This window comes from Dryobates pubescens, chromosome 17, assembly GCF_014839835.1.
Source record: "Dryobates pubescens isolate bDryPub1 chromosome 17, bDryPub1.pri, whole genome shotgun sequence".
Classification (NCBI taxonomy): Eukaryota; Metazoa; Chordata; class Aves; order Piciformes; family Picidae; genus Dryobates; species Dryobates pubescens.
The window spans coordinates 17100099-17119842 of record NC_071628.1 but is presented as its reverse complement, the minus strand read 5'-3'; the positions used below and the strand labels follow the sequence as shown (position 1 = coordinate 17119842).

General features: G+C 42.8%; 1 protein-coding gene across 9 annotated transcripts in view; it reads right to left on the bottom strand.

Annotated features, from left to right (window-relative positions):
- The window catches only part of TJP1 (tight junction protein 1), a 188113-nt gene that overhangs the window by 51944 nt on the left and 116425 nt on the right, over nucleotides 1-19744 (bottom strand). The window contains exon 1 of one of the 9 annotated variants that reach the window (XM_054169230.1): nucleotides 18381-18693. The exons of the other annotated variants lie outside the window; for them this stretch is intronic. Coding sequence (XP_054025205.1) covers nucleotides 18381-18413 — 33 coding nt within the window. The 5' untranslated portion in view covers nucleotides 18414-18693. Of the gene's footprint in view, nucleotides 1-18380; nucleotides 18694-19744 lie in introns of those variants that run through there. 9 annotated transcript variants of the gene reach the window in all.

Below are 19744 nucleotides of genomic sequence, written 5' to 3'. Positions count from 1 at the left end.
ACAAATGCAAAGTTTCTGTAAGGTTTGACTTCTTCCTCTAAACTGGAGGTAGGGCTGTTGCCTCATTAGGTACAGGATAGCTTAATATAATTGTTTCTATCATCTGCAGTCTCACTTATCTACAGAGTACACATAATTTTTTAAATACAATTGAGCACAAGAATTAGTATTACTTTGGAATAATTTTCAGAAGCAGTATTTTATATTTATTTACATTTTCTTTATCTGTAGGACACAATACAACCACATTTTCAAGACTTTTTTTATGCCTACTGCCACCAGAGCTGGGCACCCACTTTTTCCGAAATGAAATCTGAGCTTCTCATGTAAGCAAGTGATAAGCATCAAAACACACACAACTGTAATACCTGAAGTCTGCAATTGGAAGTCAGCCTGAAAAAGTCTGATAAAATAGTGCAACTGACTAAACTACAAAGCATTTTTTCCTTTTAGCGGTATTGCTTCACATGGGCCCCTCAATTTAAGAAGGACATTGAGACTCTTGATCGTGTCCAGAGAAGGGCTACGAGGCTGGTAAGAGGCCTTGAGCACAAGCCCTATGAGAAGAGGCTGAAAGGAGGTGGGATTGTTTAGCTTGGAGAAGGGGAGGCTCAGGGGAGACCACCTTGCTGTCTACAACTACCTGAAGGGTGGTTGTACCAGGAAGGGGTTGGTCTCTTCTCCCAAGCAACCAGGACCAGGAGGACACAGTCTCATGCTGTGCCAGAGGAGGTTTAGGCTTGAGGTGAGGAGAAAGTTCTTCACAGAGAGAGCTGTTAGCCACTGGAATGTGCTGCCAAGGGAGGTGGTGGAGTGTCAGTCCCTGGAGGTGTTCAAGAGGGGACTGGACATGGCACTTGGTGCCATGGTCTAGTAGTCATGAGGTCGTGGGTGGCAGGTTGGACCTGATGATCTTTGAGGTCTTTTGCAACCTTGTTGACTCTATGGTGATTCTATGTTTAAGGGGCTCTTTCACCATAGCAGTAAAAAAAAAAAAATTAAAAAAATTAAAAAGTATCTACTCCAGCACAAGTTAAAAGAACATCTACCATAAGCTGCTTATGTCAGTCCAAGATAAAAAGTAATGCTCACACCTCGGTGATCTTCAGTCACCTTCATAGATTTGCCTTCAAAATAAAAATTAAAAGTTTAGCAGATTTACCAGTTTAACCAGAAAAAAAACCAAGGTATTGAAAGAAAGCTACAAATAAAGCCCAGTCAATCTATAGAGCAGTTTCATATCCAGCAGGAATGTCTGACAAGGAAAATGTAGACATATGAACACTAACACTGAAAGCTTTCTGCTGGCAGTTTGACTAGTGAAAGAATGCCATGGCATTTTTAGAATTGTCATTACCATTAAACTGCTGACAGTCTGCCTGTCTGTAAAAGCCTAAACAGCTACCATCGTTCTCAGCCTATTATCAACTTAAGTACTCAATACAGCGACACTTCATTGAAATTGTTTTCTGTGGAAGTCACCTCTTTATCTATTATAAACACAAACAATGACTTGTATTCAAGGACATTTCTGATTTTGCACAAAATACATGAAGTGAACAATTCTACACTAATCACTATATCTAAACATGTCCATAAAGGACTAGTGGATGTGGATATGTCATGGCTTCAATTCAACTTTGAAATAACAATCAACTATGCAATAAGTAACACAAGCAGAGACCCTACAGGTTTAGGAGACAAACGCAGAAGAAGCTGCTCTCTCTAGGTAATCATAATTTCACAAAGTAATCCTGGATTGGTAGCCAAGCTAAGGCAAAGACAATGACAAGCACATGAAGTATTTTAGAAGAGGAACTCTGAACACAGACTAAAAATAAATGTCTATACATAACTACTCAGACATGTTACCCATCAAACCCACCTCTTAGCAACTATTTCCCATCTGTATTTAATAGGCAGATGTCTTTTTCTTTTACTCAGCACATTTTTTGAGATGAAAAAGTATGAATGATATTCTAGCCATTAATTCAACCAGCTGGAGAAGAAACTGGATAAGCTCTTGCTCAACAGCTGTAATGCCTATATAATTTCAGCCAATGACCTGTTTATCCTAGGTTGCAGCTACAGTTCATTCAATTATTGACCCAAAAGACTATCAAGTTACATGTCAACAAGAACCAGATGCTAGGGATGTCAGGGGGAAGCAACTGAATCACCTATAAACCAGAAATCAGCTACCTTTAGAAATAAATAAATAAATACACAGAACATCCTTCCTAAATGAGTGGAAAAACCTCAAGAATTTAGCTTCAGTACACCAAATGAAACTGTCTGATGAGTCAGTTCACCAGAAAGGCCATGGTTTGCAGAGAAACCATATAATCCAGAGTACTCTTGGGGGAGGGGAATCACAAAGACTAAATAGGATGAGGATTAAAAGAGTGAAAAAATTGCCGAGAAATGAGAAATGAAACAGTACTTGCAGCAAAGACAGACGTAATAGTCTTTTTTTTCTCTTTCCCTACAAATGGATTTGAACTGCAAAGGAGAGCAAGAGTCTTTTCAGTGCTTTGACAGATTTCGTTTGCATCTTCACAGTCATGCAAGTTTCAGCAATTTTTAATAAGAAACTTAACTGCAGTGACAATATCTAAATTTGCATTTCTTCTATCAATGTATTGATTTAGTTGCATCTTTTCCACTAATTTCTGTGAGTTCACCTTCAGAAGTCACTCCTGTTCAAATTTAATCCTCAAAAATACACTGTAATGCTATCACCTGGTATAGTAATCCATCTCTTTTCCTTCACTGTGCCATTTATGTTGAGCCTTGCCTTAGAAAAGTGTTTTTCTTCTATGGAAGTTAAGGCACAACTAGAAAAAAATTGATCTGAGTATGTTTTAAGAACAAACAATTATCCCATGCCGCACAACGGAACCTCAGTCCTAGAATTATGTAAATAATCTTTACATGATAAACAAACAACATTACTACTCGGCCTTACAGAGCAGAGATGCTTTGGTTTTGATTCAAATGCACTGAACTCAAAACAGGCTCAAAGTCTGAGGTACAAGTAACCAACAGATTATAGCAAATACAAATACATCCCTCAGAGTCAATGGTTTAAATTGTGAATTGGTAAACTTTGCCATGATTCTTATTGTACAGCCTTATTTGGATAAGATGTCCACCTCCAGCAAACACCCATCACCTTATTTTCAGTGGGAACATGCATTCTCTGTGACTTCAAGAAAGAAAAACCTTTATCCTTAAAACAGTCTGGTGAGACCACTGGAATTAAGTTTGTTTTGTATTTTAATACTTATTTTTCCCCTTCCGTGGTGCACTAACAACTATTAATAAAGAGACTGTGTTAAAAAAGTCAACTTCATTTTTTTTTTTTTGTGTTTTAGTCTTCCATATAATACTGGAGAAGTACTGGCATTATAGTTGCCATGTATGATGCTCATTAAGCATCAGACACTCAAGAGAAACATTTACTTGTCAGCTTTTTCCTATTCTTTGTACCAGTTAAAAATAATACAGTAGATTTCAAACTTATACACAGTATGTACTTCACTTCAGGAAACTACTTCTACATGTCACAGGTTAAGCTGAATATACACTATTACTCAAAACCATCTTGCCTCATGCCACCTACACAATGAAAGTGCTGGCCGGACCAAAGTATTATGGGGCTTGAAGTTCAGACTGTAACATGAGAGGCTTCCTATTTCAGTTGCTGCTTTCGGGTTTTGGGTGGTGGCTCTTTTCCGCTGAAATGGCTGCAGACCAGGGTGGGAGGGGGCAGTAGCTCCCTGGCTTGGCTTTTTAAATGCTCACTTGCTTCTGCTTCCTGCTGTGCTTTTTTCTGTAAATAGGCTAAGATAATTGTGCATTTACATTGTCTCATTTATATTAAATTCTTATCTCACTCTGTCTCAACCTGGAGGGTTTTTGTGTGTTGCTTTTCCCTCACTTCTGTGTTGGGGGAAAACACAGTGGTTAACCCACTGGTTCACTTTAACCTGTTACACCAGTGTACTGGTTGTCATCAATAAAGGACCACTGTTTTTTAATCCCTTTCCTCACACACACTCTTCTCCTCTCTAATACACCCACTCTCGATAGCCACCACATCAACTTTTCAAGGCTGCATGTTTGCAGCATCCCCAAATAAACTACACAAACCAAATCTCTCTCACACGACTATTTTTGAACACAAGTACAATTTAAATGGAGACGAGTCAACAATTGTGTGCAGATAAGAACTGTGTGTGTAGTCAGCAGGGGAGAAGTGTTGTTACAGAAAACGGGGAATAAAAGCATGGAATGAGAGCCAGCTTTGTTCACAGTCAGTAGCCTAAGTGCCTATCAGTCAGCAAAAGCATTTATAAAACAGCTGCATCAAAGGTTTCTGCAAGTTAGTCAGCATGTGACAGGCCAGCACATTACAACAGTTCCACAGCAATCTCTGCATAATAGGAGTGCTCACAGCGACCTGAAAGGTCAGTGTTTTCAAGCATTCCAGTAATCTGTAAATTGCCTTGGCTTATCACTTGGAAGCAACATAATTACATTGCTTGAAGAGCTAGGATAGTAAAGACAGATTTTAGGTATTATGTTTTGGTTAGCTACATATTAAACTTCACACTAAGTACATCCAAGAAATACTGACTAACATAAAAATTAATAGAACACAAAAACTTGGAAAATCTGCTTTTTCTCATAGAGGGAAGCTTACTGAGCTTTGTAGCACTGTCTACAGTATTTTATAAATTATAAATAGATCTGAGTAGGTTTTTTATTTCTCTAAAAACTGTTTGCAAATGTTTAAAGCTATTTTATCAAAAACTAATTTTTAAATACAGAAAAACTGAAATTGCTGAGTAAACTTAAAAGGTCTTATTCTGAAAGTTAAAACACACAGCAAGCAATATCTAGTTTCATATTAAGCATTCTGTTTCATTTGAAAAAAATGGTACTTTCTGTAACAGAAAAGAGAAATTATTGCTTAGGATGTTCATAGCTCAACAGTAATTTATTCATAGCACAACAAGGCCAGTCACTGACTTCACTGAAAGATTTTTCTAGAAACAGAAAAATTAGACCCCTCAGTCTACCTACCTCACAAGATTAAAACCTTACTATTTAGCTGCCAACAGCCTAATCAGGATTGTAGTAAGATTCAAACTATTTCAATTATTTGATTCATGTGCTTCTCTCCTGTTATACACCACAGCACATAGCACACCACCAACTTGATCACAAGGCTCATGGTACAGACATCTACATTTGCAGCTAACCACATAGTTCAGTTCACCCTGTCCCTCTGTAGCCCTTTTGCTTCACAGACCAGTCTGCTTACTCTCCCACTGCACCATTAGCAAAGCTGTTTATACTACTGCATTCCAGGTGACTTCAAACATCCTTCATTCCCACAGAAGGGAGCAAAACCATGGACGAATATAGAGGAGATCACAAAAATCTTCAATTTTGATTTTCAAAGAGAGATGGGAAAGAGCCCACACAACATTTCTCTGTTTGCCTTTATTTCAGTATTCTTATTAACAGTAACTACCAGACTAGCAAAAAAGCATGCTGCAGAAATAACACATTCAACAATAACAGAGTTTCCTGCCTGTTTGCATTTTAAAACTAACATGCTAGCACAATCTTAAGTAGAGAACATAAATATCACATTCTTGTGAACCAAACTGAATTTACAGCCAAAAAAAGATAGAGTATTAATAATTCAATGACTATCTGATTTAAAATGTATCCTCATAACCTAATAATGCTGGAGGAATGGGGAAGGCAACACCACTGGTCATTCTGAAGAAGCAATGATCTCAGCACCTCTCACAGCCACTGAGTTCTTACTGTTGTTTACACAGCTTCCAAGATACAGAAGCATTTACTGATTGCAGATAAATGCAACAAGGACCCCTTTTAAGTTAGCATTGGTTTACTTCAAATAAATCATGTCTGGCATTATATACCCCCAATTTGAACTCTTCAAAATTAAAAATCCAAACATATACTTAATGTATATTTCAATTTCCAATCCAAAAACTCCTCTGAGCAGGCAGAACATGCAGCTATGAAAACAGACAAAACTTCAAATTTCAATTGGAACAGAGCATGCATTGCTTACGTAAGCTTGTGTTTCAGATCGAAAATTTAACTGGAAAAATCCCACCTGATAAAGAATGGAAGAGGTTCCTGGGAATACGGCATCAGAGAAACTGGAACTAGTGCACTAGCAGAGATGCTTCTTGCAACACCAACCCCCTGTCCCAAGCATAAATGCAGTCTGCATTGTCTAGACAGCCATTTCCTAACTTTAACTCTCTCCTTGGAGTTGGAGGGAACCAACATTAATTTACAATCCTATTTGCAGGTCTTCCCATCACACAACAACCCTCCATTCCAGCTCCTCCCCGTTACTGGGAAGGCAGAAATCCCAGGACATTTGAAAAAGCTAACAAACACAGACAAAGACAAGTCATATTCTTAAGTGTTAAAAATACTGCCAGTATTCAGAATACCTGGGAGGTAAGAGGGGCTGCACCATTATATTTGCCAGGGTTCCCTCTCAGCTGAAGAGAAGGGTATATCATGAAAGCAAGAAATTCTGAACTACCTTAAACACGGTTACCTGGAGAACTTCCCTTAAAGCAGAATATGCCATTTATAAGGATAGCGTTCCACTTCACTACCTTTTTGAACTAGTTCAAGCTATGATTCCTTGCACAACTGAAGCACTTACATCAGTATCTCTTCTGAAAACAGCAGTAAGCTCAAAAAGGGGAGTTCTTCATTTTACTCCACGTATTACACAGGTCCTATCCACGTATACAGTTAAGCCAGAAAGAGCAAAGATGCTGCTTTGGCTATCTACCCAAGATTTACACATGCGCATTTAAGAGACTGTACCTTGCCAAATTATCCACAGTCAAGATTCTGCCCTTTCCAGGTTACAGAATCACAGAGTCATTTTGGTTCAAAAAGTCCTTTAAAGATCATCAAGTCCAACTATTATCCAACTACTAAGTCTGGTGCTAAACCACGTCCCTCAACACATCTCTGCATGTTTGAAATACCTCCAGGGATAGAGATTTAATCACATCTCTGGGGAGCCTGTTCCAGTGTTTGAGAGCCCTGTCAGTGAAGCAGTTCCTTCTAATATCCAAACAAAATCTCCTGTGATGCAACTTGAGGACATTTCCTCTTGCCCTATCACTTGTTTGTAGGGAGAAGAGACCAACACCCACCTCACCACACCCTCCTTTTAGGTAGTTGTAGAAAGCAGTAACACATCACCTCAGCCTCCTTTTCTCCAGGCTGAACATTCAGGTCTCCCAGGTGCTCCTCACAACATCTGCTCTGCAGAGCATTCACCAGCTTGGTTTCTCTTCTCTGAAGCTGCTCCAGGACCTCAATGTCTTTCTTGTAGTGAGGGCCCCAAAACTGGACCCAGTACTCAACATGTGGCCTCACCAGTATTGCATACAATGGGAAATACAGCGAGAATATTTTCAGATAAATACTGTAAGAGGAATGCCTAAGTTGGTGTTTGTGATGATTTACATTATTTCCATGTGGCATAAGAAGGATAAGCACCAGATGCGTTTCAGTGTTTTCTTTATGGCTTCTAATAGAACAGAACAGAATTAACCAGGTTGGAAAGGACCCTTGAGACCATCAAGTCCAACCTATCATCCAACACCATCTAATCAACTAAACCATGGCATCAAGCACCCCATTCAGTCTCTTCCTAAACACCTCCAGTGATGGTAACTCCACAACTTCCCTGGGCAGCCCATTCCAATGGGCAATCACTCTTTCTATGAAGAGCTTCTTCCTAACATCCAGCCTAAACCTCCTCTGGCACAGCTTGAGACTGTGTCCTCTTGTTCTGGAGCTGGTTGCCTGGGAGAAGAGACCAACCTCTGCCTGTCTACAACCTCCCTTCAGATAGCTGTAGGCAGCAATAAGGTCTCCTCTGAACCTCCTCTTCTCCAGGCTAAGCACCCCAGCTCCCTCAGCCTCTCCTCATAGGGCTTGTGCTCCAAACCCCTAACCAGGTTTATTGCCCTTCTCTGGACACATTCCAGCAAGTCAACATCTTTCCTAAAATGAGAGGCCCAGAACTGGACACAGTACTCAAGGTGTGGCCTAACCAGTGCTGAGTACAGGGGCAGAATGACCTCCCTGCTCCTGCTGGCCACACTACTCCTGATGTCTCTTCTCCCAGGCAATCACCAACAGGAGGACAGAGTCTCAAGCTGCACCAGGGGAGGTTTAGGCTGGACGTTAGGAAGAAGTTCTTCACAGAAAGAGTGATTGGCCGTTAGGATGGGCTGCCCAGGGAGATGGTAGAGTCACTGTCACTGGACATGTTTAGGAAGAGACTGGATGAGGCACTTGGTGCTATGGTTTTGTTAATATGATGGTGCTGGGTGAGAGGTTGGACTTGATGATCTTGAAGGTTTTTCCCCAACCTGGTTAATTCTATTCTATTCTTACCCCGTGTTTGCAACTTCATAAGTTTTAGAATACTTAGAGCTTGATATGGAAGGCAGAATTTTTTTTATATAAAATCCCAGCATCCTCCATACTTCATTAGTTTTAGCATTTGGAAGAGCTTTTACAACTTTCTTTTCCTCTTGCTGCTGCCTTCGGATTTCTTACAGAAGGCAGAAGTAAGTGAGCTTGCACGACAGCTACAAGAAACAATACTCCTGCAATTTGAACAAAGCATCTACATTTTTATTATGCATCATTCAAGATGGAAGGTCTGAATTGTTTATTTTTTTTTCCAACAGTCATCTTTAAATACAAGTAGGAAGTTAGCCTTGATGAGACAATACTGTGAGTAAAAGCTTAGTCACACAACACCAAGTTTCACAATAATGATTTGGAGAGACTAGAACACATCAGCTGTGTGCTAAGCTGTTTCTTTGCTGGGGAAGGTAGAGACAAGAAAGACAAGGAAGAATAGGTAGCTGATTCATGATTAAGAACTGTCTGCTTCCCCTTGGCTTCTCTACCCCTTCATTCTCTTCTCCCTTGAAGATGACCTAGTATTTTCCTCTCTAACTTGTTTCTTTCTGTAGTTCCTTCTCTTTCATCATAGTTAGAATACATAGAATACATAGAATAAACCAGGTTGGAAGAGACCTTCAAGATCATCGCGTCCAACCCATCCAATCCAACACCGCCCAAGCAACTAACCCACAGCACCAAGCACCCTGTCAAGTCTTCTCCTAAAAACCTCCAGTGATGGCGACTCCACCACCTCCCCAGGCAGCCCATTCCAATGTGCAATCACTCTCTCTGTATAGAACTTTTTTCTAACATCCAGCCTGAACCTCCCCTGGCGCAGCCTGAGACTGTGTCCTCTTGTTCTGGTACTGCTTGCCTGGGAGAAGAGACCAACATCTGTCTGTCTACAACCTCCCTTCAGGTAGTTGTAGAGAGTAATAAGGTCACCCCTGAGTCTCCTCTTCTCCAGGCTAAGCAACCCCAGCTCCCTCAGCCTCTCCTCGTAGGGCTTATGTTCCAAACCCCTCACCAACTTTGTTGCTCTTCTCTGGACTCGTTCCAGCAAGTCAACATCCTTCCTAAACTGAGGGGCCCAGAACTGGACACAGTACTCGAGGTGCGGCCTAACCAGTGCAGTGTACAGGGGCAGAATGACCTCCCTGCTCCTGCTGGCCACACTGTTCCTGATGCAGGCCAGGATGCCATTGGCCCTCTTAGCTGCCTGGGCACACTGCAGGCTCATGTTCAGTCTACCGTCGACCAGCACCCCCAGGTCCCTCTCAGCCTGACTGCTCTCCAGCCACTCTGACCTCAGCCTGTAGCTCTGCATGGGGTTGCTGTGGCCAATGTGCAGAACCCGGCACTTGGATGTGTTAAATCTCATGCCGTTGGACTCTGCCCATCTGCCCAGCCTGTCGAGGTCCCTCTGCAGAGCCTCTCTACCCTCCAGCAGATCAACTCCTGCGCCCAGCTTGGTGTCGTCAGCAAATTTACTGATGATGGACTCGATGCCCTCGTCCAGATCATCAATAAAGATGTTAAAGAGCATGGGGCCCAGCACTGATCCCTGGGGCACACCACTGGTGACTGGCTGCCAGCTGGATGTGGCACCATTCACTACCATTCTCACTTTTGACTTGGCCAACAGAAGCTTGCTTAAAAATCCAGAAAAGGCAGGCAAATACAATTAAAACATAACCATAAACAGATCTTTGGCCTGCTCCTGGTGGAACGTCCATGTAAGAAATGAGATGCCAACCTTTGAGAAGATGATGTGTTTCAACAACCCCAGGTATTACACACACTTTGCTGTTCCTGCCTCCCTCAGCTCTCAAGAGACAATCTCTCTTGCAGTACCCTAGAACAGGTTTGCTCCTTAACAATTTCCAAATCCGCCTTGCTTGTGAAGGCCGCTTAATCTGATGCAGTCTTGGCAGCTCCATGAAGGAGAATACACTGAAGCAGGCATTTTCAGTTTCAGAGATGTCCAAGAAATACCAAATGGCAAAGACAATATTCCAAAGCACACAGTATCAGAACTGGGGGGTGACTAACTTTGCAGTGATACAGGGGGAAAAAAACAACAACCAAACCAAACAAAATCCCCAGTGCATAGGCTTATGCTACCTTTACATAAGATTTGCACAGCTACTGATGACTGCAACAAAAAGCCACCTTAGGATTCTTAGCTAGTGGTATAGGTACAAGAATCTTCCTAACTGCTCCCAAGATGATGACATTTTACAGCCCACTAACCACATCAAAGTAGCACTTATTTTTCAGTCTAACAGGTACTACCACACCTAAGAAATTTAGGATACAGGGGCCAGCAGCTCCAAGACTAATGCAATAAACTAAATACTCAGAGTTGCACAATGACAGGGTATTAAAACAGTTCTACCAACAGATCCCCATTTGAAACTCAACAGTTTTCCAGGCAGCTCTAGGAGGCATTTACTATGTAACTACCAACAATAGACAAGACTGGGAAAAAAAAGCTGTCACACTACAGAACCCTTCTGCAGCACTGTATCCCATTCAGATGAAGCAAGCCATTAATATCCTTTTTGTAAAGCAGTAGATCTTTCTCTCACTTCCCAGCTAAAGGTTCCCTCTTTTAGGGGCATTAATCCAGCCTACATCATGCATAGCAAAAATGCAAGTCCATTTAGTTCTCTCATACAAGGTTACCCTCCAGGAATTCCCACTCCTGCATAGCTGGATTATTAACAGAGGGGTTTATCCTGTATATGATGGAAAATCCCTTTCCACAACTTAATTTCAATTTTGAAGTAAACAAAAGTTCTTTTGTCAGAAAGCCATGTCTTAAAGCTTGGCTTCAAGATCTTAATACCCACTGGAAATACCACTTTAGGGAGTCCAGATTTATGGGGCAAGTCTGAACTACCTAGTTTTCCTACAAAACTACTTCGTGTGGAGGCATTCACAGGCAACAGCTCACTTTTCCAAATGACACACAGGAGCAACACCGAGTTGAGCAAGAGAAAGTTTTTAAACAAGCATCTTGTGTTGAAAGGGTTAACATGACCTGGCCTTCTCCCAGATTTAGTTCTGGGGAAGCCAGCCATCTAAAATGAACATGAATTATGGATTTATTATGAGTCTTGGAATTTGTTCAGATAAACCATACTTGGCATATTTAACCCCAGGTACTATCCTGATCTCACATTTACAACTTAGTAATTACTTGATTCCATGTTGTCAAATAGCACCCTTAAAGTTACTTCCAGAGTTTGACAGTAACTGAAATTTCACTTGTTACTTCCTATTAGAAACAACAAACCTACAGATGATGTAATTTGTCTGTTACATTTTCAAGGACTCCAAAAGCAACTGTGTCAATGTTCCCCACTTGGCTTTTTAAAAACGTCAGTCATTTTATAGCAACATGTGCCAATCAGCCCTGCAAACTCATGTCACCACTGTTCATAATTTAAGGAATACAAAACCTGACATCATTGTTCAAATTTCACCATCTGTCCTGTTTCATTATGTTACTGCTTCTAGTTAATAATTTAAGGTTATTTCATTTTAATTAACTGTACTTAACTGAACAGTGTCTCTTCAGCCACAAGTTGCTTTACAATTTTTGTTCATAGTGAATATAACCAAAGCAGCAACTACAAGAGTGTCCCTCTTGCAGCCATGGTCTAAAGAAAGACAATCAAAAAGGTCTGAAGCAAATGCCAACAGCGGTTCCTTCAGCCACACCATCCTCTTAAAGACCTAAGTCCAAAAGCTTGATCATATGGCCCAAAGTGTATTAACAAGTCTATCTTTCTCTCTCTATGGAGCAGATGTGAAGACGCTATTACTGGACCTCATTCAAACTGGGCAAGAAACAGTGTATAAAATCCCAAAGGATCATGAGTTGAAAACTCATTACTGCCTATGTTAGGAATAGTGGGGGGAGTATTTTGTAAGAGTTTGTAAGAACAAACTCAAATGGAAAATGCAGTAGTAAAGAAGAAAGACAACTGCTTGTCAGTACAGTACTTATTGTGAAAAGGCTTGGAATCACAAAGAAACCATCCACCTTTGCTCAATTTCTCTTTTTAGTGTATCAGTACTTTGTATATAAAGGGTTGGGGTGACAAAAAGACTACCAGAGCACTACTAAATTCTGTTTCTGCTTCCTCTGCTATGGAAAATTAACAATATCCTTTAGGATGAGTTATGCAGGCACAAAAAAGGTCACAGTATGCTTGCCCACATCTCATAACAGCTTCTCCAACACAACACTCCCTACTGCTATTGTCTTACTGAAATTAGGCTGCCCTCCCCCATCACAAAAGGGTAGAACATCTGTTTATAATGGATTAGGAAACAAGAAGCCTAGTAGAGATTACTAAATACCCTTGAGAAAAATAAATACTATTTTAACATAAAGCCAATACTTAATTTTTTAGCATCTACAACATATTTCATTTTCCCCTAAGTAAATCCCTGATGGGCAAAGGTAGGAAACAACTCCGAAGAGTTACTGAAGACCAGACACAGCTAGGAACAGCAAATGCAAGTGAAATACCCAATTCTGCACACAATGGGGCAGTTTTCCAATCCTGCAGTAGCCCATCCACATAGCTCAAACAGCCCACAGGAATTGTGGCTTAAGGAGTCATCTAAGGATACACCACAGCAGAAAAATCCCATGGATAACCAAGCAGACACCATTGTCCCTAGACAAGTTGCCACAGGTGTGGCCTCAACAGCACTCATTACTCTGCAGGATCCAAGGGACACAGAGTGGACCTTACAGCATCCAGATGAACGTGTTCCGCCATTTTCTTCGATGCGTCAATGAAGCATGTTACAGCCCCTTGAAACAAGCACACCTCTAGTATTTATGAGTCTAAAGTGCATACTTGAATAATATCTACCTAAAATAGCATAATTACAAGACAAGACAATGTTTTCATTTCAGGGCTTTTTGGACTCAGCATAAGTAGACTCCACAGAATCATGGAAATCATTTTAAGACTTGCCTGCGGCCGTTTGCTTAATCAGTACATTCAGTGAAGAAGTCATTAGCAATATATTTCCCTGAGAAAACCCTGAACATAGTTTGATATTAATTTTCATTACACTCATGCTATGATTACCAGGAAAAATTCAGGAGATAAGTGACCAGTGTCCTTCTTAACCAGAGGGCAGTTGGCTGTACAGATTACATAACTTCAGACAGCCCATAAACTTCAGTGTTTGTTTCAAATAGTCAGAATTTGACACTGTTAATAAACCAAACATTGAGACTATTCATTCTGACATAGACACACACATGGTTTTACTCTCCCCACACCGTTACTGTAATCTGATTTCCCTCCTGCCCACCAATATAGACAAGACACCATCTATCCTCTAGTTATAGAGAACAGGAGAACAAAGACAAGAGAGGATCCTATTTCACACTGCAAGCTTATTGGCATGGCCTGTAACAAAATGGGTGAACAGCTGGGTCCCCGGTTAGGACATCAGAACCTCAATACAAAATTTCTGTATGAGACAATACTTTTACATAACACTTCAAGTAATAGACCCCAAGTATTCAGCACAATTCACCATTTGAATTGTTCACTAGTTACAATTCTGTGACTTATCTTACACTGACAACTTGTTACCAGCTATTTTCCCCAAGTTTTGACCACGGTGGTATATTGTAGCATCAATGTGGAGATACACTCAACCTTAACAACCACCACTCTTGACTTCAAGCACCATTTCAAAATACCATGTTGTGAGACTTTTTTTTTGCACACACTACATCTATTCTCATAGTATGCAAGCAGTAGACAACATGCACATAAAAATACCCATGACATAAAATAAGCCACTTCTAGGTATTTTCCTTGAATTCAAGATTAGCTCTGCCAGTCACTGATAAGTTCTTACTTATTTTCCACTCTATGAAGGCAGAATCAGTTCCCAGCCACAGTCAGACTGCAAACTCCTGTTTACAGTAGTTTTTGTGCTGCATGTTGAACCAGAAGCAAACGCCACAGTACACTTCATAATGACCTAGAGTGTGGAGCTCATGGCTCTTCTCACGTTACAGGAAAATTCACTCTGAAATGCAATTAAACTATCATTCAGTGGCTGAAGTTGTCCATAGCCCTAGCTGCAGCAAAGATTTTTTGATTATTTCTTTTTAATTTCTGAAACTAAGTTATGTCACATAAGTTCTTCTTTGAAAACAAAATATTATGATATTTAAGTATTACTTAAGGTCCAAATACAGGAACACTAGCAAAATTAAATGCAGTCATGTTGTAGGATTTTTTTCCCCCAAGCAGAAGGTAGGTTCTCATTGTAAACTAAATCCTAGCCTTCTTTCCATTATTGGTTTTACTTCCTCATATGCATTTTCTATGCATTTATTGTTCATCTGTTATTATAGTTGAAGAGTCTCACCAACAATCTGAAAACTGACCTAACATTAACTTTCGTATAGACTTAAGTGGGAAAACCAACATACTATTCCAAACTTGGATCTCTCAGGTTACAGTGCATTAAAGTAATTTTAAAACCTTGTGTAAATATCCTCTACAAGAAAAAAAAAAACACACTGGTGTCTTCAAGTAGCATCTGTGGTAGAACACCAACCCCCATTTATAAAAGCTATAGGTCATTCCCTCCAGCAGAAGACACCAGGAAGTCCTTGCCATCAGCAAGTCTTGGACTGTTAACAGGATCAACTTCAACTTCTGATTGAAGTGGTAGATAATAAATGTGAGCCTGGAGCCAGGAAGACAGTTAGAACAACGAAAATCCAATCAATTGCAGGCCTGAGCTGAAAGACTGGGAAACAGTCTTTATGTACACATTTAAAACTAGAAAAAAGTCACAGGAACTCAGGTTCAGCATTCAAAAAAAGTCCAAGAACTCAAGAAGTCCTGTCCCCACATTTACCACTTACAAGCATTTCTGGGGTTTTGTGGGGTTGTTTTGTTTTTCACACCCATGCAGACTACATTTCAACCCTCAGCTTCAACGTGAAAAGCTTTACATCCTTACTTATAGCCTGACAGTCATTCCCACAGCATGCATTGGCATTGTTCAAAGAGACATCAGAAGAGATTAGGCCCCTTTACATTCTGCAGTCACAGCCACCACTAGATTAGACTGCAAGCAGCATGTAGTTTCTCACCATTTTCTACTGTACACTACCAACAGTTAGAGCAAGCATTTAAAACCTTAATAAAAACACACTCCTTTACAGCATACATGGTGAAAAATAACCCAAACTAAAAGACAGTGAAGGTAGCTTAAAGACTGTTGATAAGAGGGCACAAGACAATCAACCATACCAGCCAAGATTCCTTTGTGTGAATTGCTCAGATGAAAAAAAAAAAAAAAAAAGCTTTACTAATTTTCTTCTGGTCAAGTGTGCCAAGAAAAACGTGCACATGGACACAAGGCCCACAAGGCTAAAGAGTACATTAACTATTAAGAGACAATTGTACACAGAGGTTTTTTAATGCACCATAACCCCAAATATGAGAAACCAGATAGCATGTCCAAAGGAAACAAGATCTGAAACTTGACTACAGAAGTCCTCCAATATTCTAGTATTTCTAAAATATTTATAATCCTCCCATCTACAACTATCAAAACTATATGAACAGTATTGCAAGGACTAATGTATGAAGCAGAAATAACACTACCCATCTAATGAAAGCATTTCTGTTTTGACAAGGAAATTTCTAAGAACTGTAATCATTGAGATTATAGTCTCTGAAGACATGTGATCAAAAAGTCTTTTATCATGGCTGTTACTTACCTATTACAAAGATTTTTATATAGAAAAAGCTACAGGAGTTTAAAAAAATTATTATTTTTCCTCTTGAGAAATAGAGTACTTCAAATGCCTTTTTTTTCTTAAGCCAAACTCTGAAAGCATACTATTGAGGAGTTAAATGCCAAGGCAGACTACATTTTGCAACATTCTTAAATTAATATACCTTTCAGTGTAATTACATTAGTTGACGTTTTACAGGTGACTACAATCCAGAAGTTTCAAGTAACTACTATGGTAAGATATAACTTTCAATTTTACATCAGTCTACAGTCAAAACAGACAATGCTTCTGTACCAAAATAAAATATACATACACACACGTAGAAGGCAGTATTTTCTCACAGTCACATGAAAGTGCTGTACTTTAAGAGAGTACTTTCAACTGAAAGCTGGAACCTTGCACCCCAATTTTACACTAAATAAAATCTGCGAAGCATAAGCTGATGCAATTTCTCACAATTCCTTGTATGGCAGAATCTTAACACAATGCTACTGGTTTTAGGAGTAAACCCGCTATTTATCTTCAAGTCATGTTTGTTGTTAATATAAAAGTATTTGAACAGGGGGAAAAAGCATGCTTTATCTATAGTTGCAGCTAGGTGACCTTATCAGCATGAACAGTCACTCAAAATTAATTACTTCTCCAATCATATGCATTTATTATTGAAGTGTGTGTACACATAGGTAAAAAACATAACAAAATACTTGCAAATCATACTTAGAAAGCCAGCACTGGCATTAAAGTTTTCTAAATCGCGCTCTGGAAGTTTAAGCTGCCTCACACATTGAAAGACAGATAGGACTTCTGAGTTGATAAAAACCACCATTATAGCTAACAATATCCAACAACTAATAAGTTTATCAATAGCTTAGTATTTCAGGTCATCTTTAGTTTTTCAGTAATAATGCAGCAAGATGTGTATTTTTCTGCAGCCTGCAGAATATTACTTCTGATTAAGCACATACCAGCAAGTGACATCAGACCGAAACCACATAGTTTCACTCGAGAACAAACACCACTAAGCTGAGCTGCAGCAACACCAGCTAACACACGACGGGAACCTGCCACGGTGAAGCCGAGGCAGTTACTCAGGAGTCAAAGCTAAAAATTAGTCCGAAATTTAAATTAAAACTGGTTTCAAAGCAAACCTTTAATTTTACACATAGAAAAAATAAACCTGTTGAGCGTTCCTAACTCCACCCCGCTCCCTCAGGGCCGTTCAGCGTTACTCACCGCAGTGCTAGGGGAGGTCAGAGTACACACCCTACAACGTGCACCTGCACCATAAACACCTACGGATCAGGTGGAGGACCAACAAAGTTTCTGAGGGATTACTGCCGCCCCAAATCTGTTTACCCTATGTCAGCAACAATCATCCCTGACTGATTCAGCGGCTACAGAAAAATCCTGCAGTACTGGACTCTCCCGGTTAAACCTTTCCTAATTGCTATCCAACTCTTCAGCCTCGAACAAAAGGGCACGGCCTGCCCCAGCGCGCCTCTGCCCCGCAGCTGCAGAGAACACGCTCCGGCCGCCACCGGGGGCTTCTCCCAGGGAGCCAGGCCGCCCACGCCCAGGCAAGGCCCAGCTCGCAGAGGAGTGCCCGGGGTCGACGCGGACCCGGTTCACCGCAGGGGCCCGGGGCCCGCGGCGCTCCCCGCCCGCCAGCCGGGCGCCGCCACACGTCCAACAGGTAGGCGGGTGGGCGGGGAGCACTGCGGGAAGCGGCCGGCGGGACAGGGGTCCCTGGCCGCGGGGGGTACGGGCCACCTGTACGCTCGCTCGGAGCGGCCAGCAGGCATGAGGGTAGCCAGGCGCTCAGGGATGGCGGCTGGGAGGCCGGCCCGCCCCCTCAGGCCGAGCGGCCCCACAGCTGCCCGCACCCCCGGAGCCAGGGAGAGAAGCCACGGCGGCCAGGGCAACGGGCTTGGCGGGCACATGCACCCCGGCGCGATCAGCAGCTCTACGGCGGCGGCGCCAAAAGCGCGCCGGCTGGACGACAGGGATTAGAGCAGGGAGGGAGCGCCGCCGCCCCGGGGCTGAACCTTACCTTAGTGGAAGCCGCCGTGGCCCTGGCAGACATTTTGTTTCCTTCTCTCTCCCCTCGAGTAGGGTGAGTGTGTGCGCGCCTGCAACTACTCAGGCCAGGGGAGCGAAAACTCCCCGCCGCTACCCGCGCCTCACGTAGCTACCCGAATAAACATCCCACGGCGCGGGGAGGAGGAGGAACAGGAGGGCGGCGGGGAAGGGGCGGGGACGGGGGAGGAGGGAGAAAGAAAGAGGAAAGGGAGCGGAGGCTCAAGTTTGATGAAAGTCTGGTCTTTCTCTCGCAACGGGCAGCGCCTGGCACCCCACAGCCGGAGCCTGGGCGGGGGGCCGGGCCCGCCGAGCCCGGCCGCACTACCGCCACCGAGGGCGCGGAGGGCGGGAGCGGCCCTCCTGTCCTCTGTACGCCCGTCCCCTTAACCTCCCGCCTCACCCCCGCCCGGCCGCCGCCGCGTGCCTTTCCCCCCGCGCAGCCACTGACATGTCTGCCTGCCGGCACGGCCCACCCCGCCACGGGGGGAGCGCCCCGCCCCGTCGCCTTCTTCACCCGCCCCACCGCGGAGCCTGGGGCCCACGAACGGTGGCGGAGTGACGGCGGCAAACCAGTCTCCTCTATCCCCGCCACCTCCACCGACCGCCGCGCGGCTTCGGGAGCGCCCTCAGAACTGGCCCGTCACCGGGCTCCCCCGCGTGATGGTCGGAGCGGCGGGCACCGGTGGCTAGGGCCGAGCGGCTGCCGGCCCGCCGCAGCCTATGGGAGCGCGGGGGGTGCGGTTTGAACCGCAGAGAGCATCCCGGCACCGCCGCCCGCACCGAGCAGCACCGCTGCGCTTGCGAGCGCCTCCGCTGCCGCGCGGAGAGGCACAGTCTGACGCGAGGCGGCCGGTGCGGGCGGCGCACGGATGGCCCTGCCCTTGTTCTCGGCAAGAGCCAGAGCGACTCAGCCGCAAACGACTGAGCAGGGCTAATATTTGCGGTCTCCTCCGCGCCCGGTCCTGCAAACACTTAGGACGAACGCATTCTCGCACCGGTGTGACGGAATGCAAACTGTAATGTCAATCAGTGAGGGCTCAAACCTGCTTTTGTGTTTGTCTATTGTTTGAAGGGGCGGGACATCAGTTTTAAAGTTCCTAATTGTACATTTTGTTCTTGAGATAAAAGCAATAAAGGCACAAAGAGAAAACAAGTCGGGAGATTTGATTTGGTTGAAGGTGGTGACTGCATAGCCTTAGCATTTCCTACAGCACCATCAGCTGCTGCTGAGGCTTTAAAAAAAAACCACCTTTTTCAAGTACTTCAGGCCAAGGGGGGTTGGTGTCTTTTACAAAGCAGGTATTTATTTTAAGCACTAAGAGAAACACTGCAAAC